At 50.4% G+C, this 25895-nt stretch overlaps 7 protein-coding genes across 7 annotated transcripts; 4 read left to right on the top strand and 3 right to left on the bottom strand.

Moving 5' to 3' along the window:
- Positions 1-498: 498 nt before the first annotated feature.
- TRUGW13939_09039 (uncharacterized protein) lies at positions 499-1043 on the bottom strand (the record flags this gene model as incomplete). Its single annotated transcript, XM_035492164.1, has 4 exons — positions 499-686; positions 747-763; positions 823-933; positions 985-1043. 4 exons carry the CDS (start codon positions 1041-1043, stop codon positions 499-501), a joined length of 375 nt encoding a protein of 124 aa, XP_035348057.1.
- Positions 1044-1329: 286 nt separating this feature from the next.
- Positions 1330-2661, top strand: TRUGW13939_09038 (uncharacterized protein; the record flags this gene model as incomplete). Its single annotated transcript, XM_035492163.1, has 2 exons — positions 1330-1348; positions 1412-2661. 2 exons carry the CDS (start codon positions 1330-1332, stop codon positions 2659-2661), a joined length of 1269 nt encoding a protein of 422 aa, XP_035348056.1.
- Positions 2662-2856: 195 nt separating this feature from the next.
- TRUGW13939_09037 (uncharacterized protein) lies at positions 2857-4764 on the top strand (the record flags this gene model as incomplete). Its single annotated transcript, XM_035492162.1, has 1 exon — positions 2857-4764. One exon carries the CDS (start codon positions 2857-2859, stop codon positions 4762-4764), a length of 1908 nt encoding a protein of 635 aa, XP_035348055.1.
- A 409-nt stretch (positions 4765-5173) lies between these two features.
- On the bottom strand, positions 5174-9482 carry TRUGW13939_09036 (uncharacterized protein; the record flags this gene model as incomplete). Its single annotated transcript, XM_035492161.1, has 5 exons — positions 5174-5213; positions 5270-6498; positions 6553-6654; positions 6982-7043; positions 7619-9482. 5 exons carry the CDS (start codon positions 9480-9482, stop codon positions 5174-5176), a joined length of 3297 nt encoding a protein of 1098 aa, XP_035348054.1.
- A 572-nt stretch (positions 9483-10054) lies between these two features.
- TRUGW13939_09035 (uncharacterized protein) lies at positions 10055-12446 on the top strand (the record flags this gene model as incomplete). The annotated part of the gene is made up of 3 exons (XM_035492160.1): positions 10055-10406; positions 10466-10552; positions 10618-12446. The coding sequence occupies 3 exons, from the start codon at positions 10055-10057 to the stop codon at positions 12444-12446; spliced, it is 2268 nt and encodes a 755-aa protein (XP_035348053.1).
- An 823-nt stretch (positions 12447-13269) lies between these two features.
- On the top strand, positions 13270-14983 carry TRUGW13939_09034 (uncharacterized protein; the record flags this gene model as incomplete). Its single annotated transcript, XM_035492159.1, has 5 exons — positions 13270-13346; positions 13403-13594; positions 13666-14138; positions 14201-14786; positions 14845-14983. 5 exons carry the CDS (start codon positions 13270-13272, stop codon positions 14981-14983), a joined length of 1467 nt encoding a protein of 488 aa, XP_035348052.1.
- A 450-nt stretch (positions 14984-15433) lies between these two features.
- On the bottom strand, positions 15434-25497 carry TRUGW13939_09033 (DNA-directed RNA polymerase II subunit RPB1; the record flags this gene model as incomplete). The annotated part of the gene is made up of 9 exons (XM_035492158.1): positions 15434-16138; positions 16414-16841; positions 16896-18845; positions 18921-19049; positions 19136-19179; positions 20082-24952; positions 25016-25086; positions 25139-25295; positions 25369-25497. The coding sequence occupies 9 exons, from the start codon at positions 25495-25497 to the stop codon at positions 15434-15436; spliced, it is 8484 nt and encodes a 2827-aa protein (XP_035348051.1).
- Positions 25498-25895: the final 398 nt, after the last annotated feature.

Genomic DNA, 25895 nt, shown 5'->3' with positions numbered 1-25895 from the left:
GCGGTGTGTTCCGCAACTGAACCAAAAAATCACTGACATCAAGCACTGTCCAAAAGAGGAATATCCAACTATATACTCTGTACTATTTCAAATGTCACTTCCGAAGGAATCCACCAGGTACAAACACCTCGACTATCTAGATGTCGGTGAAAAAATCAATGGTCTAGTACAAGAACAGCCTGTCCTTGGCATCCTGTACCACCCAGTTCAGGCCCTCGTAGAGATTCTTGCCAGTCATGGCGCTGCAAGAGAATATGATCCATTTATGTGTCTTGATCAGGTCCAATTGGAGGCCCTGGCGAGTATCGATAGTTAGCCATGTCATGTCCCCTTAGATCTGAAGAGAATGGGGGGGGGGGAGTAGAAGGGTAAAAGCCAACCTGTCTAATATCCTCCTCAGTCATACAACCGTCAACATCGGTTTTATTCAAAAACACCAGTAGAGTAGCTCCTGCCAGACGCTGATTATTTCGTTTCCCCGGTCAGTTGTTGCTCATCTCACTTTCTCTCGATGGTGGTGGCGGCGGGAGGAAAACTCGCCTCTTCCAGGAGCAGCCCAGCCAGCTCGTCGCGACAGTCGTCGATGCGAAGACGATCGGTCGCATCTACGACCCAGATCAAGGCATCAGTCTTTTCAAAATAATTCCGCCAGTATGAGCGGAGTGTTTTTTGTCCGCCGACATCCCCTGTTAGAGCATCAGTGTCGGTCGACCTTGGTTAGAGTGGCGGAAGCGGGCTCTTCTCACATATATTTAATTTGTATCTGCCACCTCAAATTAGCATAAAATACTCGATATGACATTTAAAAAAAGCATTTCTCACCCCTGAAAGTCAATGGTCTTGATAATAAAGCCCAATGTTGGACTAACCGTGGTCACATCCTCGTGCATAATCTGCTTCACAATGGTGGTTTTGCCTGCATTATCCAGCCCCCTGGTGTCTGCTGGTTAGCCTCGGTAGCGTGTGGTAGTAGATTCGCCGTACAGCATCAGAATTCTCATCTCCTTGTCCTTCAACCTTGCCTTTCGTAGTATGGACAGCATTTTGCTGGGCCATGAAGGACTGGGTCCGGTATCAAAGCGGGAGGCAAGTTTGATGTTCCTCTGCCTCCTTCCTCGAACCCGCAAGTCACGCGGTTACCCTTTTGAGCCACGCTCTCACTGGCGTTGCCCTGGTACCTCGCTCTTTATTTTTTCTGCCTTATTTGTTTCCCCCCTCTTGAATCATCTGGGCTCTCAATCTTATCTCATCTCAGGGCGCCTTCAAGTTCATTTACTTTGCATACATTAAGACAGCTGCTTCTGATTTAGGATATCGCATTATCTCATGATGAGTTCGAAGGACCAAGGTGATCCCTGTGAACAAGGCTCTCTGACATCTCTATTCTAATCACATTCTCAATGACCTACAGATGACCCTGACGAAAACACACTGCTTTTTGACTCGTTCAGAGCAAGCTTCCAGCGCTGGTCTCGCCCGGCATACAAGAAAGTTGCTCAACAAAGTCAACCCCCAAAGCCCGTGGCTGAAAACATTTGCTTGGAAAAATCGGGCGAAACTGCCGTTCAAGAGACAACTCACTCGGAGGGAGAAGCCCTTCGGCCTCTCAGTCCTCATGAACCAGTGCCCAGCACAGAAGGAAGCATCCGCCAGCTTAGCACTCAATCTGAAAAAGCCTCGCTTGGACACGGTGATGAAGCTAAAAGCGATCTTGGATCGGCGGCTCCCGAGTGCTTAGATGAAGCTAGCCATGGCTCTTCTGCAAAGTCTCGAGATGAAGACAACAAATCGATTGCTTCCAACGAGACTGTCAACGGCGATGCTGCTATGCCACCGATACCGATTGCACCTGCCTCTGGTCGACACCCACAGCCACCCCCAAGCCCCATCACGGTAGAGACAGAGAAAATGATGAAGACGGAAGATGCAAGTCCTGAACTGAGATCAGAGCTCAAAGCGATCGGGGACTCCGTTCGGAATGGAAACTGGTGGATCAAGCGTGCTAAAGAACGACGCGACTTACGATGCGGCAGCCCCGTTGGCAGAAATTATCATAAGAAAAACTACGTCCTCGAGACAAATGTTGCGTCCCAGACAAACAACATGGACAAGTTTCCTAAAGACATATTAGACGAACAGAAGTCTGAAATGCAATACACCGTGTATCGAGACAGCGCCCGCGCATATCCCCGATACAAACGAGGCAAAGGTATTCTGGCATCGACGACGAAAACAGAGACAGAGGTTCCAGTATACGAGACGGTGCCGCCCATCCCCTCATTTGAGAAAATGTTCAAGATACTCGTCTTGAAAGGAAGACGTCGGAATCCTGTCAACCAAGATGAAAGAGCCATTTGCGGAGCCAACTGGGACTGCTTCTCGGCCGCGTCTGGAGCAGAAAGATTCGAGCTCACTAAGCGATTCTGGTCCTGGATAGACGATACCATCCCTTATGGATGGATCGTGGATATATACCACGAGCCATTCTTCGATGGAACGGCACATGCGGACGGAATGCGGGGTTTCTACATAGCAGCTGATGTATTGGATGAAGCTGGCCACGTTCGAAAGTGCGAATTGGAGCCTTGCCGCAAGATTGAGAAAGAGTCTTTGCCGGCGAAAACTTTACCGACGTTTAGTCTTGATACCGTGAATTGGTGATGAAGGTGGTCCGGCGAAAGAGATTTGATTGGTTTATGATCGTAGTCAGGTGATCATATTTAATCCAGGCTTAAAGCGGCAACATTTTGTATTCTAGGGAAGAGTCTCAGTTTTCAACGATCATAATCAAGTGGCATTTTTTTCCCTCCAATACTGATATCATTTTAGCTTCTGATGTAAGGGCCCCTCACACACATGTCGAGCATAGCAGGAGACTCGTCTACGGCAGGCGGCCACATGCGCCAACGATCCCGATATGCATGTGCTCCCTGTCGTCAACGTAAACGCAAATGCGATGGCAAATATCCCTGCTCGACATGTACTGGATATGGCTACGACTGTCAATACAACAGTGCCCGGGGATCCCAAGACAGCAATCCTGCCGCCTCATCAAACAATTACACCAATACCTCACCATCACAAGGCACCAAGCGGAAATCCCCCGCTGCTGATCTGGAGGAACCACCAACGTTTACATACTTTCCCCAAAAGACATTGAGGTCATCATTGGGGAGGCATGGATTTACTACTGGAGGAGAGGCTCTTTCATTGAAAGAAGACCGTCCGTCGACAAATGGCTTTTTAATGCCCTGCAAGGGCAGATTTATTGGCCGCCACTCATCTGTTGCATTTCCGCAATGGGTGGGAATGAATCTGCAGTCTGCGTGCCCTCCCCGAGTGCATTCTTTTGCATATAATACCGGAGTGAGAAGAGAATTGCCCTATTCAGTCACGTTCAAGCTGGACGAATATATCACCTGGGCAGAAGTGCACGATTCAATCAACATATACGAAACAGTGATACACCCAGTCTTTGGATTTGTAGACATCGAGAATCTCCGCCGCCGGAGTCATGATCACTGGCATGACAGGCCTCAAGGAGCGAATTTCGAGGCTCTGATTAGTGGGATTGTTGGGCTTGCGTCTCTGTTCTCGCAGGTGCTCTGCGAGAATCGAGAGTTACGGGTTGTGCAGCATGCAAAGGACATTCTCGACGATCCTGCCATTGCTCGCTTCCCAACCCTCTACACCATGTCTGCTTGGATCTTGCGGACTATCTACACTCGCTCGACCAGTCGACCGGGCATTACATGGCAGTACAGCTGCACCATGATGCATCTCTGCGAGAACATTGGGGCATCCAGAGAACCCGACAGCATGCAGACGGCCAACACGACAACATCAACGACAACAACCCTCCACGAAGCCAGAGATCTACGCGCTCGCCTCGCCATCGTCGCGCGGTGTCTGCACGTGTTTATTTCTTACGAACACGGCCGCTCCACCGTCGAAATCGGGCCTATACCAGAACACAACGTGATCCAGCGCAAGGGCGATCTGACGATGCAGTTCAACGCCCTGATCAACACCTTACCACCAGACAGCCGCAGCCATCACGACCAGCTCTCGCGGCGCCAAGAGCTCTGCACTGCCCTAACCGATTTGCTTGCTGCCCCGGCCGATCACGAATATCTCACGCTCATCAAAGCAGACCTCTGCTTCTGCGTCTACCGGCGCCTGCGCTTACTAGATCTCGGCCTGAAACAAGAACCACTCGACCAAGTGATTCGTGCGGGAAAGATGGCGCTGCCGGCCGCGAGGAGTCTCGTGTTGCGGAATCATCCGTGGTGGAATAATGTCGGGTCGGTGTTTCAGTATCTGTGTGTTTTGCTGGCGATCGACAATAGTGACAGTCTTGCGGCTATACCAGAAGCTATGGAGACGCTCGAGACAATCACTAAACATCTGCATACGCATCTGGCCGATGAGGCGCTGAATACGGCCAGGCTGTTGGTGCGAGCAATGAAGGAGAAGAAGAGAAAAGAGTTTGACATTTTAGAGTGCATAGCCGGCGTTGAAACATCAGTCAATGATGATAATATAGACAGCAACAATGATAAGATGGCCGTAAACGAAGAGACCATGGGCACTGAGCAGCTTCTCCAGCATCAGCAGCAGCAGTGGAGCGGGATGGTTGACTTTACAGATCCCATGTGGAATTGGGATGCCTTTTTTGAGCCACCCATGGCAGTGGGCTTGATTGCATCACCGTTTGCTGAACCAGGGGGGTTACAGTGGACATCTGGGACTGACGCTGTTTAAAATACCATGTATATAGACAATAATACAATGTTTTTATAGAACACATAAGTTCGTGCTGTCAATTTTGTTGTACTATTTAGTATCATTTCCGCGCAGAAACAAATTCTGTGTACTGCTGTGCTCCAAGTGGAGGAAAAAACTTGCAAATAAAAGACATGTCGACGTAAAAAGGCTGAAATGTAAAGTCAAGCCCAACAATATGGAGCGAAAATGGCTCGTGTTGGGAAAGCAAAACGACGAAGATATCAGCAATAACGGATATCTAGGCACCTGAAGAAAGAAAAAAAGAGATAACCAAACGCCACCATCCTATGAAATAAGTATACATAAATAGGGATGATTCTAGATTTTTTTGGGTTTGTTGAGAGTGAGAAAAAAACCTTGACAAAGGCCCAAAAACTGCAGTGTACTACCACTCGAATTCACCCTGGCCTTTGTGAAAGACGTATCTAGACAGAATGTAAGCAATTCACTCAGAAATAAGTGGACGAAAGGTTGAACCTACTCTTTCCCGCCAGTCGAAAGTATACCGTCTTTCAGGGTGCACTTCCACTTGTTTTTCACCCTTTGCACCTTATCATACGTGCATAGCATGACCTGACCGACAGAATCGTCACCATCAGGGTCTTCGGCGGTGAGGTCATCGGGATCGTCAAGATCGGAATTGATCGCGTCCTCATCCTCCTCTTCATCAGCTCCATCGTACTGCGCAAGGGAGCCGGGCTCGCGTTTCAATGCGCGTCCGACTCCGTTGCTAGTCGAGTGTTCATCAAGAGGAAGCATGAGGCCACCGCCCTCAAGTCGCAAGGAGTCGAATTTCAATTTTTCATATAGCAACCTGTCGGCCTCGCCGTTGTTCCGCTGAGCAGCTTCGCGTCTCCGGGCTACTTCGGTTTTCCATTCCACTAGAGGGTCGCTAGCACCGTCTGTCTGTGCGGGGTTGAAAGGTGCCCTTTGCGGTGGCGCGATGCCTTGTAGCGGCTGGGGCGGCTTGACGTCCTGTACACCATTGCCGGGGAGTTGTCCGTTCGAAGGTGGCTGCTGGCCTGGTAGGGACAGAGCTGCCGCCTGACTCTGAGCTTGCAATTGGCTCACAGAGCCCGCGGCGGCGGCTCCATACTTGGAATGCAGATTGCTCGCGGCGCGCTCTCGAGCGGTAGCCTGGGCATTTGATAGGCCTTGAGGTGTACCGGCAGGCGGCGGGAGTGTGTGCTGTCCATTGAGACCGGGTTCAGTCTTTATGGTCGGGCCCAGATTGGGGTGTGTAGGGCCATTGTTGGCGATAGGGCCAGGAATGGCAGCCTGCGGTGGAAGAGTAGACGGGGGTGGCTGGTGCTGCTGCTGTGGAGGGGGCGGACGCGGCGCGTTGGAAGGGACAGTGGCCGTGGGGGGAAGTATCTGGTTTGCAGAGTGCTGTTGTGCTGGCGGAGGAGTCGGCTGCAGGGGAGGGTCCCAGGGGAAATGAGCGACAGCGAGATGCGACAGTTTCTGTTGCCAGCACTGGAGTTGAGGAATCAGCATCTGATTAAACATAGAAACAACGAGGATGCGGGCGGTGGCGGTGCAGAGCCTGTGATTGGCGGCAGAACCGGGCAGGGGTTGGCGGTGGGTATAAAAATGACTCAAGAACCGGCGTCCCCCATAAGGAGGCCGGATCCCCCCAACCCCCGCTTTCGCCACCCGTCCGAGGATGATGCACACCACGACGCCAAAAGAACACATGAGAGCCATGCTCTTTCCATCGAAAGAAAAAAATCACATATAAAGGGAAAGGAAAGAAGCACTCACCGTTCTCATCTCCTCCAGGGTTTGTTGGTCGACACCTCCCTCCTCAAAGTCGACTTGCGAGGCCTCGCATACATCGTGGATGACACGGTCGTAGACCGTGCCCTGTGCATCGCAAACATGAGCGTTTGTCTTGAAACGAAAGGGATTTGGATTTCATGACGAGAGCAGACATGATGGAGAGAAAGAATAAGGAAATGGACCAGTGCTGGACGGGAAGCCCTCAGACCAAGGCAGTCGAGGTGAGAATCGTGGACAGTTCGTGGACAGTACTCACCACCTGCTGGTTCGACATGGCCGTTTAAAACCTCCTGCAACTAGGCGTTTTTCTCCCTCAGCAAGTTAAGTGTAGGAACAGATGGCCGGCACCCCAAATGCAAGTATGGTATGATAGACGTGTAAGGCGCGGTCGTCGGCAAGGCTGGGAGAGACCTCCTCAGCTGCGGCAACTTCTAGATCCCCGTAGTCCTGGCACCTATGACCCAATGATGTTCCTATCTTTTAAATTTTTGAACAAGATCGCGGAGGGAGAGCTCTGGAGCGAGGATCACCAGGGTCGTGTGCCTGGGATGCGATAGTGCCGATAGTTTGGTGAGGTAGGTTCGCTATGCCTGGGCGAAATCTATCATACCCGCCGGATTAGTCATCCACAAAAAGGCTTGGCACCGCGGCCCAGACTTAGTGAAGTAGATCTGATAAGAAATGAGGCTGTTGTGAGTAGAAGAAAGAATATTGAGAGAATTAAGTCAATCTTGCAATATCATTAAACTAACAATAACACCATCTGAACTTCCCTATCGCTACGCTATTAGTACTCTTTGTCCGGACAAAGCACAAACAAGCCTGAGTTTACAAAGCATGGAAATGTGAAAGAAAAATCAATACTAAATTTTGTACGCAACTTGAAGTGAAGCAGAAGTGAAAAAAAATATACAAAACTCCAAGCCTTGAACCAAAAGATAAAAACACCCGGGAACCCAACCTTTGGCCATCCCAATGCAAAAAAAAAAAAAGATTGATTCCTACCACGAGGATAGCAACCCGACACCAAGTGAGCGAGGCTTTTAACGAATAGTCATGGACTTCGACATCTGTGCCTTGCTACCGACACCGCCTTCCCGCGAAGCAGAGGCTGCGGTGCCAGGCTTGCGCTCAAAGAGCTTCCAGAACTTCAAACTCTCATCGGCTGCCGCCGTGGCGAGCATCTGGCCGTCTGGGCTCAAAGAGCTGTGGAGCACTCGTGTTTCGTGAGCAGGAATCTCAACATGGCGAACAAGAGTTGGGTAGCTCCAGATGCTGAGAGAGTTGTCAGGAAAGCCGCTGGAACTGACAATTTCCCGGTAGTGGTTGCTCCAGCGAAGACTGGTCACTTGCGAGCCGGTGTCGATGCTGTTGGTACGAGCGCCGGTGGTGGTGTTCCAGAAATGGATGTGACGATCGTAGGAACCACCACCAGTAGCCAACAGGTTCAACTGCCAGGGGCACCAGCTAAGCGCCTTGACGGCAGCACGGTGGTTGGTCTTGGTAAACTTGGGCGCACTGAGTGAGCGGGCATCCCAGATGTTGACGAGGTTGTCGTTGCCGCCGGTTGCCAGCTGCGCCCCATCCGAGCGCCATTCGAGACCACAAACTTCAGACGTATGAGAGACGAGCTCAGCAACCTTGTGCTGGGCGATGCGCACATCGTGATTGAATACAAGACCGCTGCGGGCACCAGTCGAGAGAGTGTGCTTGGACCATCCCATCACTCCCACACGGGTATCATGACCGTACATGCTCCGCAATTTAGTGCCCTCTTCAACGTCCCAGATCTGGACCTCGCCGGTTCCCAGTCCGATACCAACATACGCTCCGTCACCGCTCCATTTGACACTGCTGACGTACGTATCGGGCGATGTCTCCAAAAGGCAGTTAACAGTTCCACTATCGGCAGACCAGACATAGACATTGCGCTCCAATCCAATTGCAACTTGGTTACCAGAGCTCCAGTCCAGCAGGTTGAGGTAGTAGTCATCAAGAAGACCAGGGGCATCCAAGACACGGTCGGGGGCAGTTTGAACACGACGGCGGGACTGAGCAGATTGAGCAGCGCTCGGCTTGAGGGGACGGTTGTACTGGGCCCTTAGATCGATGGGCTTGGACGACTCGGGTGGAGGGGGCTTGTATGCCAGGATACGTGTGTTGAACTTGACACCGCAAGCATCAGCCAACGAGGACTCGTAGGCCACAGCATCAGGAGCCGGTCGTGAGTAGGTGCTTGCCGATTCGTTGTCGTCTAGCGCGAGGTTGTCGAGAGCAGCAGTGAGGTCATCGTCCGAGCCACGTGCGCCGATCTCAAATGCACTAGCTGCGCTGGCCAGGACTGCGGATCCATCGCTACCACCAGTTCTAGGCCGCTGGCTATCATCAGGCTTGGCTGATCCTGCAGTTGTCAGCCCTTCACTTGCCGTGCGGTTGGGGATGAACCGGTCGCCCGCGGTGTGAGGAATGCGAATAGTTGTCTTGGACGTAGCAGCCTTGGACGTGACATGTTTAGACGCCCGTTGCCGGGTAGCTTCTTTGCGGGCACGCTCTTTAGATGGCGTGTGACTAGAGGGACCAGTACCAGTCAAGGTCCAGTCAGAGATGCCAAGCTCCAAGTGCTTTGGTGATTTGCGAGTGCGCGCGATATTCGACTTTGGCGATTCGCGGTAACCACGGGACTTGGTACCTGCAGATTTACCAAAGAGGTTTCCACCGTAGACGGATTGATGATTGCCCCGGCCAGTGTCTTCGACCTCGCGAGACGGCGTAAAGGGAGAAGAGCCAATTGATGCATTGCTCGCCGCTCTAGTGCGAGGGGACGGCGTCAACGGCAGACGGCCACCAGCAGTCTTTGTCGAGAAGATGCTGCGCTGGCTCTTCAAAGGAGTAGAGACTGAAGCAGTAGCCATTATGGAAGGTAAGTAAGATAGAGGCTCGTAGCTGGGGATGATCGATGTAGATGGACAGCCTCTGTCCTGCGTAGGGTATATTCTATGCAGAATCGAGAATATAGAGGTATCTCATACACGAGTAGGAGAGATAGAGGTGACTCGAGGGCCAAGGAGAAGGGTGAGGAAGCAGAGCAGAGAAGGAAGGTCGAGCTGGCCGCGAATAAATAATGACGTCCTGCTGGTGTCCCATAGCAACGGCCAGAGATGCGCTAGGCCTGGATGGGACTAGCGGGTGTCTAACTTACTATGTTCGATGCGTTCTCAATGTGGGTCCATATGGCGCCCGGTGATTGGCTGGCGGCTCTTGCCTCCCATTCAGCCTTTCTGGCAGGCTCTGCCGGTCTCGCCCGCGCGCCTGCCATCTCTACCCAGCCCTACGACGAGACTCAATTCTCTCTCTGCCATCTCCAGATTCATGCATGTATCGATTGCAACAGACACACTAAATACACCGCATACCTCCGTCGAGCCCTGTACTTCAAGATTGTCCCGCCTCCTTTGATCTATCTTATCCACCGGGACCCGCTCTGATGGCGCGGCAACCGCCCTCCACGCCTAGCAACACCGTCACCGCCGCCTCCGGGCTTTCACCCTTCCACGAGGGTGGGTCAGCAGCCTCCTGGGATGCCATTGCTGCTGCAACATCCCACCGACGCTCAACTCAGCCTATGTCGTCCTCCTCTCCGCTGCCTGCGCGGGAGCAGAACGCCTATCTCATGCCGACAAGTCCAGCGAAAGCTCGCCGGGGCAGCGCCGATTACCGTCCATGCATCAAAAAGGCGGTCGGGAATGTCCCCGCGTGTCTGGTGAATGCTTCCGTTACCTATTGTGGCAATGATCAGATCTACGCCTTTGGAGGCTTTGACCAGTTTACAGATGAAGGTTGGATCCCGTCAGGTGGGAAAAAGAGAGACCAATTGATGCTGACAATTTACTGCCAGTCTACAACCACGTCCTACGGCTGAATTTGAACACCCTAGCATGGGACTTGGTTGACAACTATGGCGACATTCCGGGAGTTCGCATGGGTTCGCTTGTCTCGTGATATATAACTTCAAGGAACAACCTTGCTAATCTCGTTTTTTAACCCTAGGCCACACCGCGTCTCTCTACGAAGGAAACAAACTACTCGTCTTTGGTGGGGAAAATGAACGCAGTGAATATCTTTCTGATCTAGTCATCCTTGATATACCGTCCTCCACCTGGACACAGCCGGACGTCCGAGGCCCTCTTCCGCGCGGCCGCGCCCGTCACGCCTCGGTTATCTACGAGAATAAATTATTCGTCATCGGGGGCGTGACTGGGATCGGAGGCGTGACTGGGGAACAAAACAACCTGATATTGGACGACCTGTGTTATCTAGATCTGAAAACATGGACATGGTCACGGACGTGGAGTTTCACTCCCCGCTTCGACCATACGGCTTGGATTTGGGGTGGTCGTTTGTGGATATTTGGCGGGCTCGGCCCAGACATGGAACGGACCACCGACCTCTGGTGGTTGGATCTCAAAGGCAGCCCTTCATTGGGAATGACGACCGAGGAACCCCATGCGACACTCAGCCATGCAACTCCAAGCCCAGGCGCTTCTCTCAGCCCCCCAAGGCAACTATCCAGCAGATCTAACGGATACGCAGCAAACTCCGCGAGCGTGCAAATTCGTTCTTTTGTCCGAAGAAAGCCAACTGCACCAGGCGCCATATCGTCTTTGAAATTCCACTCCGGCCCGCATGTCCCATCTCTGCTCTCTGGCACACATTTCCATGTATATTCATCTGGCCTACTTTTAGACCTGATTACTCCCTCAGAGACTGTGAGGCCTTTCGAGTGTAATCTATCATCGCTGGAGTTGGACTCTCTCCGCTGGCAAAGACTTGCCGATGGCCAAGAAGTCTTTCGCCCGGGTTATCGGTGGCACTACTGCACTATAAATGAAGATGGCACCAAGGCTTGGCTTCTGGGTTGCAATATTGAAGCTCCGACAGGGGCCGGCGACGACAATCAGTTGAATGAAATTCTTTGCTTGGATTTGGAGAAATACGGGCTTCTCGGCAATGATCTTGTTTCAGAATCGTCCGAACAGAACCGCATTCTTGCTTCTGAACGTCAGGGGTCTTCCCCTCATAACGTCGGTATCGGCGCAGATTTGCTAGCGGTGTTTGACCAGGCCCCAGAGACGGACAGTGGGACCGACTTTATCATTACCGCCGATAGCGATGACCAGGAGCCTGATGAGGAGGCGTTTGAACCTATTTCTCCACGCCAAGGCCAATCAGAGCCTGCATTTATTTCTCCTACGGCATCAACATCCGCACCGATCCATGTCCACCGGATTATCTTACAGGCTCGATGGCCTCACTTCAAACGACTCTACGCTGCGCAGATGGCTGAGTACCACACAAAGAGAATGCACATCCCAGAACCGTATTCGGTGGTCCGCGCATTTCTATACTATCTATATAGCGATAGCATCTTGGACCATCCCCAGTATTGCACCAGCATTCTCGACGTTGCCGGCATGTTGGTTATGGCCAATCTGTATGACATGCCCAAACTGCGCTTGCTATGCGTCCACCGATTAAGCCGAGAGCTTGACGTTGAAAACGCGGCCATTATCTGGGAAAGAGCCGGCCGAACCAACGAAGAATGGCTTCGTCGACGTGCCGCACAGTTTTGCCTAACAAATTGGGGAAGGATTGTTCGAACAGCTGGTTTCAAGTCGCTCAATCGCCAGAGCCTCATCGAACTTTGTGAGGTTGTCGACATGGAGGGCAGGATTATTGCAGGCCCTGAATTGGAATTCGTCGGAGCTCTCGGCTCTGGCTCTTTGGGTTCGAAGCGGCCTCGACTGACTGGAAACTCGTTAGTGGACGACATGGAAGATCTGGAAGGGGACGACGAAGATGGCATGGAGCTCTCCTAAAACGCAATTCCATATCTACGATTTATATGACTACCATGGACCGTTATGAGGAATGTTTTGTGGGTGGGGGGGGGGGGGGTTAATCTCTTTTGGGCACGGAGTACTGGAGCCGTTTGAGGCTGGGGACTGCATTAGTGAGCATACTATCGGATGGCGCCCGGGGTTTACGCTCGCAGAGTATTTGCCATTCGCCGCGACAGGCGCAGCGAATGTCTGTTGAGATAGTTTTTGGCCGCGAATGAAATTCTGGTCTGAATCAAACTTTTGACATTACTCCGCAGCCCACCTATCAGCCAACGACTGTACCTTGTCACAAGTATACCATGTAGGGCTATGTTTCAGGTCCACTGCATCACATCTGACGTATGCACGCCAAGCAAATGCGCGAAAGATCGGTTGGCAGGGGCTGTAATGTGATTTGAAGCTGGCGGCCAGAACGATTATCCGCCCTGCGGGGAAACTCTTGCGACACCGATTGCTAGCTAGCCTTATCGACCTCGCGGAGTATCGCTGTAGTCACCCCTATCAACACCATGTGGAGAAACTCGCGCCACTTTATTTAGAACAAGTAAAGGCTCAAGCCCTCAAGCCCCGCTGAGGCGTCATTAATTGGTGTCACGGTAGCCTCATTTTTCTTTTTGTGCGAGAGGCCCGGGAAATACCTTAAACGGAAACCCGGATAGTGAGGGGAGGGTATAAAGCAAGCGCTCGACTGCACTGTCCTTCAGACGTTTATTCTACAATCTACACTATATTGTTCTCTTTGGTATACACCGTCACCTCTTTTATACATAAAAAGGAAAACCAGCATCGATTACACACAATGAGCAGCGCACATGGTAGCTATACTACTCAAAACAAGCTGCCCGCGGACTTTGCCTGGGGATTTGCAACAGCGAGGTAAGCTTTCCTGCCGAGATACAATGAGAAATATAGTGCTGACGCTGCAGCTGTAGTTACCAGATTGAAGGTGCCTACGACGAAGACGGCAGACTTCCGTCCATCTGGGATACTTTCAGCAAGACCCCTGGCAAGGTCGAGGATGGCACCAACGGCGACGTAGCGTGTGATTCGTATCACCGCACACATGAAGATATAAAAATACTGAAACAATACGGTGCTCAGGTATACCGCTTCTCGCTGTCATGGTAAGGGGTTCTTCTGGGTTGTGTCATAAAAAAAAGGCACCATCAATATCTAATCCTTTTCCTCAATATAGGTCACGAATCATCCCTCTGGGTGGCCGAAATGACCCCGTCAACGCAAAGGGCTTAGAATTCTACTCGAAGTTCATCGACGACCTTAACGCCGCCGGAATCGAGCCAGTAATCACACTTTACCATTGGGATCTTCCAGATGAGCTTTTGGAAAGATACGGCGGCGCGCTCAATCAGGAAGAGTTTGTGGCTGATTATGCAAACTATGCACGTATCGTCTTCAAGTCATTTGGCCACAAGGTGAAGCGCTGGATCACGTTCAATGAGCCCTGGTGTAGCTCTGTGCTCGGGTACAACACCGGCAAGCATGCTCCTGGAAGAACAAGTGATCGGACCAAGAACCCCGTTGGTGATGGCGCGCGAGAACCCTGGATTGTAGGAAAGACTCTACTGATCGCCCATGGCACTGCTGTGGACATCTTCCGAAAAGAAATCAAGCCCACGCATGGCGGAGAGATCGGCATTACCCTAAACGGTAAGTATATGTCACTAATCAAGAGCTGTCATTGAGTATCACTAACAACCTGGTATTTGAAGGCGACTGGGCCGAACCATGGGACCCAGAAGACCCGGCCGATATCGAAGCCTCTGAGCGAAAAATTGAATTTGCCATTTCGTGGTTTGCGGATCCAATCTACCATGGCAAATACCCGGATAGCATGGTCAAACAACTAGGCGACCGTCTCCCAGCCTTCACCCCGGAAGAAATTGCACTTGTAAAAGGCAGCAATGACTTTTACGGCATGAACCACTACTGCGCAAACTACATCCGCCATCGCGAAGGAGAGCCAGAACCCGACGACGCTGCCGGAAACCTTGACCACCTGTTCGAGGACAAATTCGGCAACCCAATCGGGCCCGAGACCAACTGCGAATGGCTTCGACCGAACGCGATAGGCTTTAGAAAACTGTTGAAATGGCTATCTGATCGCTATGGTTATCCGAAGATTTACGTTACGGAGAACGGCACCAGCATCAAGGGTGAAAACGACCTGCCGTTGGAGGAGCTTCTCAAAGATGATTTTAGGGTTCAGTATTATAGCGACTACATCGGGGCCATGGCTGATGCATCGGCTATCGATGGTGTCAATGTCAAGATGTACATGGCTTGGAGTCTGCTGGAGTAAGTCTTACGAAGAGAGTTTCTAGAAAATTCTATACTAATATTTTTCTTTTCCTAGCAACTACGAATGGTCCGAGGGATATCAGACTCGATTTGGAGTAACGTTTGTCGATTACGAGAATGGGCAGAAGAGAATTCCCAAGAAGAGTGCCCTCACTCTGGGAGAAATCTTCAACAATCACGTTTCGAAAGAGTGATAGAGGTCTTTGCATTGCTTTCATATTCTACCATGGTACAATTAACGCTGTGTTTTTCTGGACTTGGTCATAAATATGGTGTATCTATATCATTATATAACTGAAGATGAAATGAAATTATCCCAGGTACCCGTTTGCGAATATTTTCGACTGGTTCGTCAGTCACCTAGTCTTAACAGTTGAAATTCAAACCCATAAACATATCATTATATCGGTAGCAAAAGTTGATACCTTTTGGGCAAGATTGGGGGGTACTTCGGCCTTATTGAGATGTCGTAAATTTCGAACCCAGATCGTCTTGTGACATTAATAGCCATGTACTCGCAAAGCTCAATCAAGCTATACGTTTGCTCTAAGTTGTAATCCACCTCTGCTCTGCTTTATCGAAGCCGATCATGCCCAGGTCGATATTCAAACTTTCGAGCATCATATCCATTGTAAATACCTGATTCAGAAACCAATTAGCGAATGAAATGGGGTTGCCATTAGGATACTTGCATTTTCATCCTCTTTGGGAGTAGAGGAAGAAGAACTAGTGATCTCGGCACTGGAAGTTCTCTCAAAGTCATCCGGTACTTCAGTCTCTCTGCCTTCGTCATCGCCCCAGCTCATCTGTACTTTTCGCATCCTCTCCTTCTCTCTCCAAGCATCAACGCCACCCATCCTTTCGATCCTGTCTTTGGCAGAGACAAACAACTCATCCGCGACGTTCTGGCTGACTTTCTTCCATTTTTCTGTCAAGGCTTGCAACTCCTCGTCTCTAGGCGAAGACTCGATCCTCAGAGCCTGCTGTGCGGTGTCGACCTGAGAACGGAGGGTCGCTAGGCGAGACCGGAGTGATATTTGCTCTTTCTGGAGAGCGACAAGCTCCGGGTCCATTTTGAGAGGTGCTCTATATTGGCGAGGAGTTATGGAGTATCGAGGAGGCGCTGAGGAAAGCACAGGTTTGTGAACCATAGCGTCCTCTGATGTGGCGACACGAAAAGATTTGTCTGCATCGCTCATGCCGCCCTCCTTGTCGTTCTTGTTAGATGGGTCAACATCGCCATCTTTGCGCAAAGGTGACTTGAACGGACGTGCCAGTGCCGAAGTCGCTTCGTCGAGACGACGTCGTTTGATATTTGCGTGTCTTTCACCCATGGCTGGTGAGTTAAACTAGATTCTGGTGTATCAAACGATGATGCAAGGAAGAAGTGTTCGGCGGGGGAGTGAGGAGAAATCAGAATCGACGCTCCTTCCTTCCCGGCACACATCACATGCTACTATCAATTGATGCCATTATCGATAAGCTTAATTCCACGTGGGATAAAATTCTATAAAGAGATCGACTGATATAAAAACTAAAATACTATATACAGGCTTATGCTCAAAAAGTACAGTTGTATTGAATGCTACCATTATTTTACGCCGTCTATCCATCAATGTCCAACCCCCCCTGCAGCCCACTGTGCAAATTCCGGTTGATCAGGACGAGGAAAGAGACCCCGGTCATTATTATTGTTGTTGTTAGCAGCAACATTGGCTCCCTGTCCATTCTGGCCTCCGGCGGCTTGTTGCTGGCCATTGCCGGCGTTCTCGCCATCTCGTCGATTTCGTTGTCGAATGTATACCAGAATCAACAGTGTTGCGGCCAGAGCGACGATGATTAGCGCTTCGAACACACTTTCGTCTATATCAAGCTCGAGCTCGTCATAATATCCCGTATCGTCATTCTCGGCTCGATGAGGGTGATGCGTGCCGAGAATGTCACCGTTCTCTTCGCGCTCTCTGAGTAGCTGGGCCTGGTAGAGGGCTTCTTCCTCGTCGTTTTCCAAGAAAGCGATGATCCACTCCTTGAAGGTTCGCGGCGCTCTGTTTTCTACATTGCAAGTTAGATATACAATTTCAAAAGACCTGGGTGGTGCTTGCTTACCTTTCTCGTCTTGAATGCCATTCACTTTTCCGTTCGTGATACGGTTCCAGAAATGACGAAGACGTAGCTTCATCAAGCTGAGCTTCACGGGGAAGTATGCCTCATGGTTGGTTTCGAGGGCTAAATCGTAGTAGCGTTTTGCCATGTGGAAATCTTGATCCACTGCAACGCCGTTCTCGTGCATCCAGCCTAAATTCCAATACGCTTGTGCGCTATGATGGCCTTCGGCAGCTGTATGGTAGCATGTAGAAGCTTTCTCAGCATCGACAGATGAGCCTATACCCTTGAGATAGTAATCTCCCATTTTCACCAAAGAATCAATGTTTGATTGTCGCGCTGAGCGAGTCCAGTAAATCAAAGCCAATGCAGTGTTCCGGAGAAGCGATGATCGTCGCTTTTTTGCCCATGGGAGGATTTTGCCCAGTGAAATGACAGATTGCTGCTCATCAAGAAGATAAGCAACGTTGGATTGAGCGTGCTCATAGCCTTGCTCGGCGGCCATCATCACTGCAATCAAGGCTGTATCATGATCATCATTTTCATACGCCTTGTTCGCCTCCGCAAATGACGAATGAACTTGTTCGGCCTTTTCTGCGACCATCTTGTAGTACGCGGATGCCATACCGCAGTGTCTTTCCCGACCAATTCCAAAATTGGCTATTTCAGCCAGGTAGTAAAACGCCTCCATCCAACCCAGACGGGCAGCAAGTTCAAAATACCTCGTAGCTGTTTGTACATCTCCCTGGTCGAGAAAGAGAGCCCCAAGTCTGGTCTCGGCGGCTGCAAAGTCCTGCTCGGCGGCTGCCTTGAAGTACCCGGAAGCTTTAAAGGCATCCTGAGTGACACCATAGCCATGCAAATACATCAAGCCGATTTCATGTTGACACAGAGGATCTCCATTAGCAAGACCACGTTTGAACCACGCCATGGCGGTAGCAAAATTCTGCTCCACCCCTTCTCCTCGGAGATACATCAAGCCAATGTGTCCAGCGGCCTTTGCTGCAGCCGCTTCAATTTCAGGAGGGTGGTTTGCAATGATGGCGCCGTCTTTGGTCCAATAGCGTTTTGCGACTGCTCTAAAGTATTTCATAGCCTTGCGATAGTTCCGAGGCAGGTTCCTTGAACCGTCGTAGTGCCACTTTCCAAGACTCAAGGTGGCCTTCAAGTTTCCCTTTTTAGACAATAGGTCCAAATACTCAATGATATCTTCCAAACTAGCTTCTGCACTCGGTTGTCCACTATCTCTATTGGCGTTTGGTCCTGAACTCGACACACTGGCGCCTTCACCATAAACACCCCCTTCGTCGTCCGCCCATCTAAATGACTGCCGAGGCATGTTGTAGCCTCCGGGGGGGCCAGATCTCCAATAAGCAATGGCCTTGTCGGCAACTCGTTTATAGTAATGCGTAGCCGAATCGCAGTTCCGATGCGTTCCAATACCAATATGGTGCCGGAAAGCCAGAGTCATCTCTGATCTGGTATTTCCTTGCTCTGCGGCAAACTTGTGATATAGCAGCGCCATGCCTTGGTCGCGCTCCACTGCACCCCCAATGCCTGTTGCGTACATAAACCCGATCATATATTGCGCCGAGCTATTGCCGGTTGATAGGGCGAGGTCGTGATACCATTTAAAAGCCTCCTTAAAGTTGCGCGGATGCGAGTAGTTGCCGTAAAAGTTCATCTCTGCCAACAAGAACATAGCATCCGGGTTCTGTGTTTCCGTTGCCGCAACCTCCAACTCGTTAACCGCCTTTGCCAGATCCGGGTCTAACCGATATGATTGGGAGTCCGAATCCGACTGGTCCTCTAGTGGAGGCCCGTTCATAAATAAAAGATAGAATGCATGTTTGGCGTAGTGCAAGCCGTAGCCCACCAAGCCTGAAGGTTTCGAGCTCGCCGCGGGGGATATTTTAAGCTCTCGGAGCTTTTGTAGGGCGGATTCCACGAGATCTGTAAATATCACGCCAAAACATGATCAGCTAGCTGCACATATCACAGCTCATGCTGGTGGCGCTTTGCTCCTACCTCTGCCATCGTTTCCTGCAAACGTGTTGTCTTCCGTGCCCTTGCCAAAGTTCTCAGACGGACCATTCGATGTTGATACAGACGTCGAATGACTTCGACATTCGACCAGTGCGCCCAGCAACAGCGACACTAGATATCATTGCCTTAGTTAGTACGACAGTCGATGATGGACTGACTGCAAAGTAAAGCGGCCGAAGCGCGATGGGGAAACTTACGCAGCACCAGCGGAAGGAAAAACCGCGACCAGGACCTCATCTTTCTTGCTTAGAAGCTTCTTGTGTAAAAGCACATCGCGCAACCAGCTCAAAATCGGCTGCCCCGCGTATAATGATGCTAGAGAAACCAAGCAGGACGATTCGTGAGGATGTCCTCACGAAGTTAACTACGGGCCACATATGACGGTTAGGTGGAGCCTTCTACTGGTATCGTCCAATCACAGATCAGCGTCACATAAATCGGCTTGTATCTAGTATTGATGACTCTGCTTCAATTATTAATGTTTCAATTGCTACAATATCACGTTTTACGCGTTCTTGGTCTATCACCAGTGCGTGCTAAATTAAGTTTTTTCATTTTCTAATCACTCTCGCTCGTCAGGTGCATCTGTGTACATAAAAATCAAAATAGAGACAAAAAATACATATCGACGGTGATTTTCAAATTTATATCGGTGGTCCATAATGGTGATTAGGCAAAAGGGTGAAATAAGAAATCTCTGAACTCCATGCTAACATGCGCTCCCATCTTTCAAAAATGAGAAGAATAGGTGGGGAGGGGAAATGGGCAATTTGTTTGGGGTGGCCATCTGTTCTCGGAATTCCGTAGATAAAAAGACTAGCCTTGACTGTTATCCCATCTTATGAAATGGTCGTCAATACCAGGCAGGAGTCAAGTAAAAGCAGAAATATATCCGCGAGACGTAAAAAAAGAGGAAAAAAGCGAAACAAAGGATATCCGCGAGAGAGATATGACCAAACAACTTCATACCGGTAAAATGCGACATGGTGAATTTTCAAGGCTATGTAAGGAATCGAAAGTGGTGATACAACACCAAAATTTGTAGAAGACACCCTATAAGGAGCACTTCCCATCTATTGGCGGGGAGACCTGGAAGTAGAGTCAATATAGTTGCCCTTGGAATATATATATCATTTGACTTACGTCGGGTTATACTGCGGCGAAGTGGGACTGTAACTTGGGGAAGTTGCGCCGCGCATGGGAGACGTCGGGGACCCATGGATATTTGGAGAGGTGGGAGAGTAGATCTCCGGGCTCGTGGGTGACCATCCTGGCGATGCAGGAGAATACTTGGGCGACGTTGGCGAAGATGGCGAGAATTGTCTGCTGCCACCAATTGCTGGGCTCGTCGGGCTGTATGTCGGAGAGCTTGGGCTAAACGCAGGAGAGGCCGGGCTGAAATTGGGAGATGATGGACTGTAGTTCGGCGACGAAGGCGAAAAGCGTGGAGACGTGGGGGAGTATGACGGTGATGTGGGCGAGGCCTGACCGTAAGCAGGCGACGTAGGTGAATACGCAGGTGATGTTGGCTGGAAGTTTGGACTCTGCGGGGAGAAGCCAGGAGATGTCATATAACGTGGACTGGTAATGGCCATTCCAGGAGACGCCGGAGAATAGCTGGAAGACGGCGAATAGCCAGGAGATACAGGGCTGGTATTGAAAGGGCTCGTTGGAGAGTAACCACCTGGGCTCTGAGGTGCTGGACTGAAGCCGCCCAAGCCACCAGATGGCTGGTAAGGCGTAAGCCCACCAGGCGTCTCCGACCCGCCTTGTCGAATAGGAGAGAACCTGGCATCGGGATCCGGCGTTCCAATATAACCATTTTCCATCATTGGAGAATTGTTGTCATACTGTGTCGCAGCTCCGTCATTAATGATTGCGTCCTTAGCCCCAAGAGCTCCCGTCAAGCCAAGGTTTGCGTTACTCGAAACCACCGTGTTGAGCATGTCCTGATCGACATACACGTCAAATTCTCCGGTACCAGCCGGTGCCATTTGACCGAGAATCAAATTTTCAGAAACACCACGGCAGTCATCAAGTTCACCAAAAGCGGCAGCGTCGAGCAGAATTTCAACAGTCTCTTCGAACGAACACCTCATCAAAGCACCATTATCGGCACGGTTAATACCATGACGAGTAACCGGAGTCAAATATCCACGCACTGTCATCATATCGACCAACAACGCTAGATGGCGGTGATTGACGTAAGATCCATCGAAAGCCAACACCTGAGTAAGTTCTCGCAGGAGAGCTGAACGAGCAGCCTCAATGCCAAAGACTTCAAAGACCTCGATGAACTGATTGGAATATGTACGACTTCTGTCAACCCCGGGAATGGTAAGGACATCGGCCAGTGCCGAACCACTCGTCTCAAGAACCCACTCTTTGCAAAGTGGGTCTGATTTGCTCTGGAACAAGGCGCCGTCATCCATGAGGCGCACGTTATCCTTCTCATTGATGAAAGCACGCTCGACACCGGCTACACCACGCAGGGTAAGGGTGTCAAGAAGGTGCTGTTCCAGTTTTTTCAAAGTCACATCGTACTCCATATCCTCATCATCTTCATCTTCCTTGACATCGTGAAGCTGACGAATGCGAATGACCTGTTCATCAGCGTTGTTATCAGAAAAGATGACTGCGATATCCTTCGGGTATTGCTCTTTGATTCTTGAAGCCACGTCCTGAACTGTAAGTCCTTTATCAAGAAGTTTTGGACGACTGAGAACGATACGTAGTAGCCACTTCGACTGATGGGCAGCGTCGTCCGTGACGTCCTCAGGAATAATGAAGTAAGACTCCACCATGTCCCTATCGTTGTCAATGACAGTAGATTGAATGTCTGGATCATAATAGATCTCGGTGGCTTGAGTAACAGAACGAAGGCTCGTGTGCTCCACAGCACTACGAAGTTGCTTGGCAGATTCCTTGTTATGCTTCTTATGTGGTTCTTGATAGACTGTCATCGAGGGAGTCTTGATATTTGTAGCAACGTTCAAAATTTCTTTCAAACGAGGAACACCGAGAGTGACGTTCTTAGAACTAACACCAGCAAAGTGGAAGGTGTTCAGTGTCATCTGCGTGGCAGGCTCTCCGATAGATTGAGCAGCCAAAACACCAACCATTTCACCAGGAGGGGCCTGTGCACGCGAGAAACGCATTTCAATAGCTCCCAGAACGTGTTTAAAAGCAAGCTTGTTCATCGAGTATTGAGTGACGAGTCTCTTAAATGCTAATCTCGAGCGAAGCTGCGCCTTGAAAAGGAGCGTAGCGCTGGTTTGGGCCTCCTGTGAAATCAAATCGTCACCACGAACAACCACGAGACGATCCAACAAAGCTTGGACCTGAGGAATAACTTCAGCAGGGTGAAGATCACTAATAGTGCCTTCCTTGATGCGGAAGGTGGTTTTAGCCGATTCAAGGATCCGCTGCACATTAATTGGCAGCTGCATCATTTCCTCGTCCCCCTTAGCAACAGAACGAAGGAACTCGCGATCTTTCAGAATCGCTTCCCATTCTTCATCAAGATATCTCTGGACTTCAACATCGCCAGCAATTTCAGTTGCCTGTTCCAAGACTTCAGGACCAAGCGTTTGCTCGGGGTTCATGAGATCGATACGGAAGCGGTCGCGCAATTGATTGTCAGAACACTTGATGATATCCACGCGCTGGTTTTCAATGTGAGCACCATCCAAACCGTCTTCTCCGTACAAGAATTGAATAATATCCCCAAGGGAGTTTCGCACAGTTCCGTCGTATTTGACCATAAGCTCTTCAAGAGCTTTGACGAGCTTGCGCTGAATGTAACCGGTCTCTGCAGTCTTGACTGCTGTATCAATAAGACCTTCTCTACCAGCCATAGCGTGGAAGAAAAATTCGCTTGGCGTCAAGCCACGGAGGTATGAGTTCTCAACGAAACCTCTGGACTCCGGAGAATAATCGTCTTTGGTGAAATGCGGCAGAGTGCGGTACTTAAACCCGAAGGGAATACGTTTACCTTCAACAGACTGTTGACCGACAATGGCAGTCATCTGGGAGATGTTGATAGAGGAACCCTTGGAACCAGACCGAGCCATTTGAATGGCGTTGTTGAGATCCTTCAAACTCTTCTCCGTCTCACTGCCAGACTCTTCACGAGCGTTGTTCAAAGCACGCGATACTTTACTTTCAAAAGTCTCTCGGATGTTCATACCGGGCAGGGGTTCCAAAGTGTTCTCGGTAGCACTAGCAACGATCTGCTCAACCTCCTCTTTTCCTGCTCGAACAGCACCCTCAATGCGCTCGATAGTGTCTTGGTCGGGAATAGTATCACCGATACCAATTGAAAAACCATTATGCAGAAGCCAGTAATTGACAACTCGTTGAGCACCATTGAAGAAAGACACAGCAGCTTCCGGGCCGTACTCGTTGAAGATAGTATGAACAATACCACCTCCGGAAGCACCAACAGTTTTCTTGGAAAACATACCGTACATCAGCTGGCCGCCATGCACAAGTAATCCTCCATCTGCCAGTGGAGAGAATTTTTCAGAAAGTGGGGCACCGTCTTTGTCAACACGGAGAAGGTTAAGTCCTGAGGGAAGAACCATGCTAATAATTTGCTTTCCGGTCCAGCGAGGTCTGGGTTTGAGAATTGCCGGTGGAGGAATAGCACCGTCCCAATCAGGAACCCAGAGCATAACGTTCATGACTTGGTCCTTGGACAAGAACACGTCACGTCGACACATTTTGTAGACACCACACAGGGAGTCTTGCACAATACCCATAAGAGGACCATTTCGCTGGGGTGAAACAATCTGGAATGGCACCATAGCGAGTTCATGAAGCTCAGCACGAGACTCCTCACTTTGAGGGACGTGCAAGTTCATTTCATCACCATCAAAGTCAGCGTTGTAAGGACTCGTAACTGACAAGTTAAGACGGAAGGTGGAATAAGGCAACACCCGGACATGGTGACCCATCATGGATTCCTTGTGCAGCGAAGGCTGACGGTTGAAAAGAATCACATCGCCATCCATGATGTGACGCTCTACTTTCCACCCGTAGAGAAGATTAGCGTTTGTCTTCCGTGCCATACGCAAATCAATGCGCTCGCCATTGTCGCGAATAATGTATCGTGCTCCCGGGTAGATTGTAGGGCCGTTGTTGACAAGCTTTTGCAGGAATTCGATGTTGTACGGGGTAACCACCTCTGGATAAGTAAGAACCATAGCTGTGGTACGTGGTACTCCGACTTCATCCAGTGACAAGTTAGGATCGCCAGTGATGACAGTACGGGCCGAAAAGTCGACACGCTTTCCCATCAAGTTCTGTCGCAGACGACCTTCTTTTCCCTTGAGCCGTCCACGAATGGCTTTGACAGGCCTGTTGGACTTTGTCATAGCTTTTGGCTGGCCGGCGATGTCGTTGTCCATGTACGTTGCGACATGGTATTGAAGAAGAGCTTCGAACTCGCGGACAACGTGCTCGGGCGCGCCTTCTTGTTCGCATCGCTGGAGATTCTGGTTCGCTCGAATAATTTCAGCAAGCTTGAAAGTCAAGTCATCTTCGGCACGTTGACCGCTGGTACTCTTGCCGCTGACGACACTGGGACGAACAACAGGAGGTGGAACAATGAGAACAGTGAGAACCATCCACTCAGGACGAGCATAGTCATTACTTAAACCCATTATCCGTACGTCTTCGTGCGAAATGCTGCGGAAGATGTTATGAGCCATCGAAGGGGTGATGGTCCGCTTCTCAGGCTGGGGCATTTCAACATCATCTTCCATCATGTTCGCTTTGTTCGGCTTCCAGGTTCCCATCAGGCTGAGGCCTTCCCTACGAATAGTTGGCTGGGCGTTTCCGCAACCGCCGTGTGCCTTGGCCGGCTTGGAGGATTCTTTGGAGAATGGATCGTCATCTTCGACTGGGGGATCTGCTTCGCAGACTGCTACGTCCTTTGACAGGCGCCAAATCATGTCGAAGCGGCGCTTGGGATCACGGACTCGCAAGGCATCTTGAAACTTGGAATCAGACTAGAACGTAGTTGTTAGCAATTTAGATGCTCAAAAAGTTTAACGGCATTCGGTTGGACTAACTATATCGGCCTTGATTTTCCCACAGTTATGGCACACGGTCTCCAGCAGTTTCTTGGTCTTGGTAATGAAACCTTGGTAATCGTTAGCCTAAAGCCATTTTTCGCTGGCTTTCCTGTTCCTTACCAATATGGAAGACAGGTACTGCGAGTTCTATGTGGCCGTAATGACCAGGACACTCCTTCTGGCCTTCCTCACAAGTCTCGCAGACAAACTGTCGATCGAGAGTGCCGAGTCTGGGGTCGTTTGGTCCTTTGGTTCGTGGACGGGTTCTCTGCTCATCCTATTGAAAAGTAAAAGGTTTAATGTCTCTTTCTTTGCTGGTAGCCTAGGGAAAGAAAACAGGGCCGCCTTACCATAGTCTCGGGATATTCGACATGGACAACACTCAGTCGTTTTATTTCCTCAGGGGACAAAAGGCCAAACTGAATCTCCTTGATGGTGCGCAAAGGCGCCTTGGAGTAGGGGAAATAAACGTTCGCCATGGTGGATGTCTTTGTGATGGTAACCGCGAGAATGGGTCGGAGAAAAAGTCGTCAGCCCGTTGTACGGGGATCGTCAGCGATGGATCGACTGCGCGCGTGGATGCGTTATCAAAAAGCCGTTGAAAACGATTTCACTCGAAGAAAAGCGACTCGATGAAGCGATAGGTTCGTAAAGAATGGAACCGGCGAGCCGGTGAGGCCTTTGGCAGGCAGCCCTTGCCACGAGGGCGCCGTTCTCCCAGACAACAAGACGTCGCGAGTGGGCGGGAGGGACACGAAAGAGCGAGAGAAAAAGCCGACGAAATGGCCGTCCTGACAACCTGAGATGATATCGCGAGGCAAAACACGATATTCTGCGATGACAGGAGGAGGGTGGGATGCGCTGTCGCGTTGATGAA

This window comes from Talaromyces rugulosus, chromosome V, assembly GCF_013368755.1.
Source record: "Talaromyces rugulosus chromosome V, complete sequence".
Classification (NCBI taxonomy): Eukaryota; Fungi; Ascomycota; class Eurotiomycetes; order Eurotiales; family Trichocomaceae; genus Talaromyces; species Talaromyces rugulosus.
This window is presented reverse-complemented; position numbering and strand designations above follow the sequence as displayed.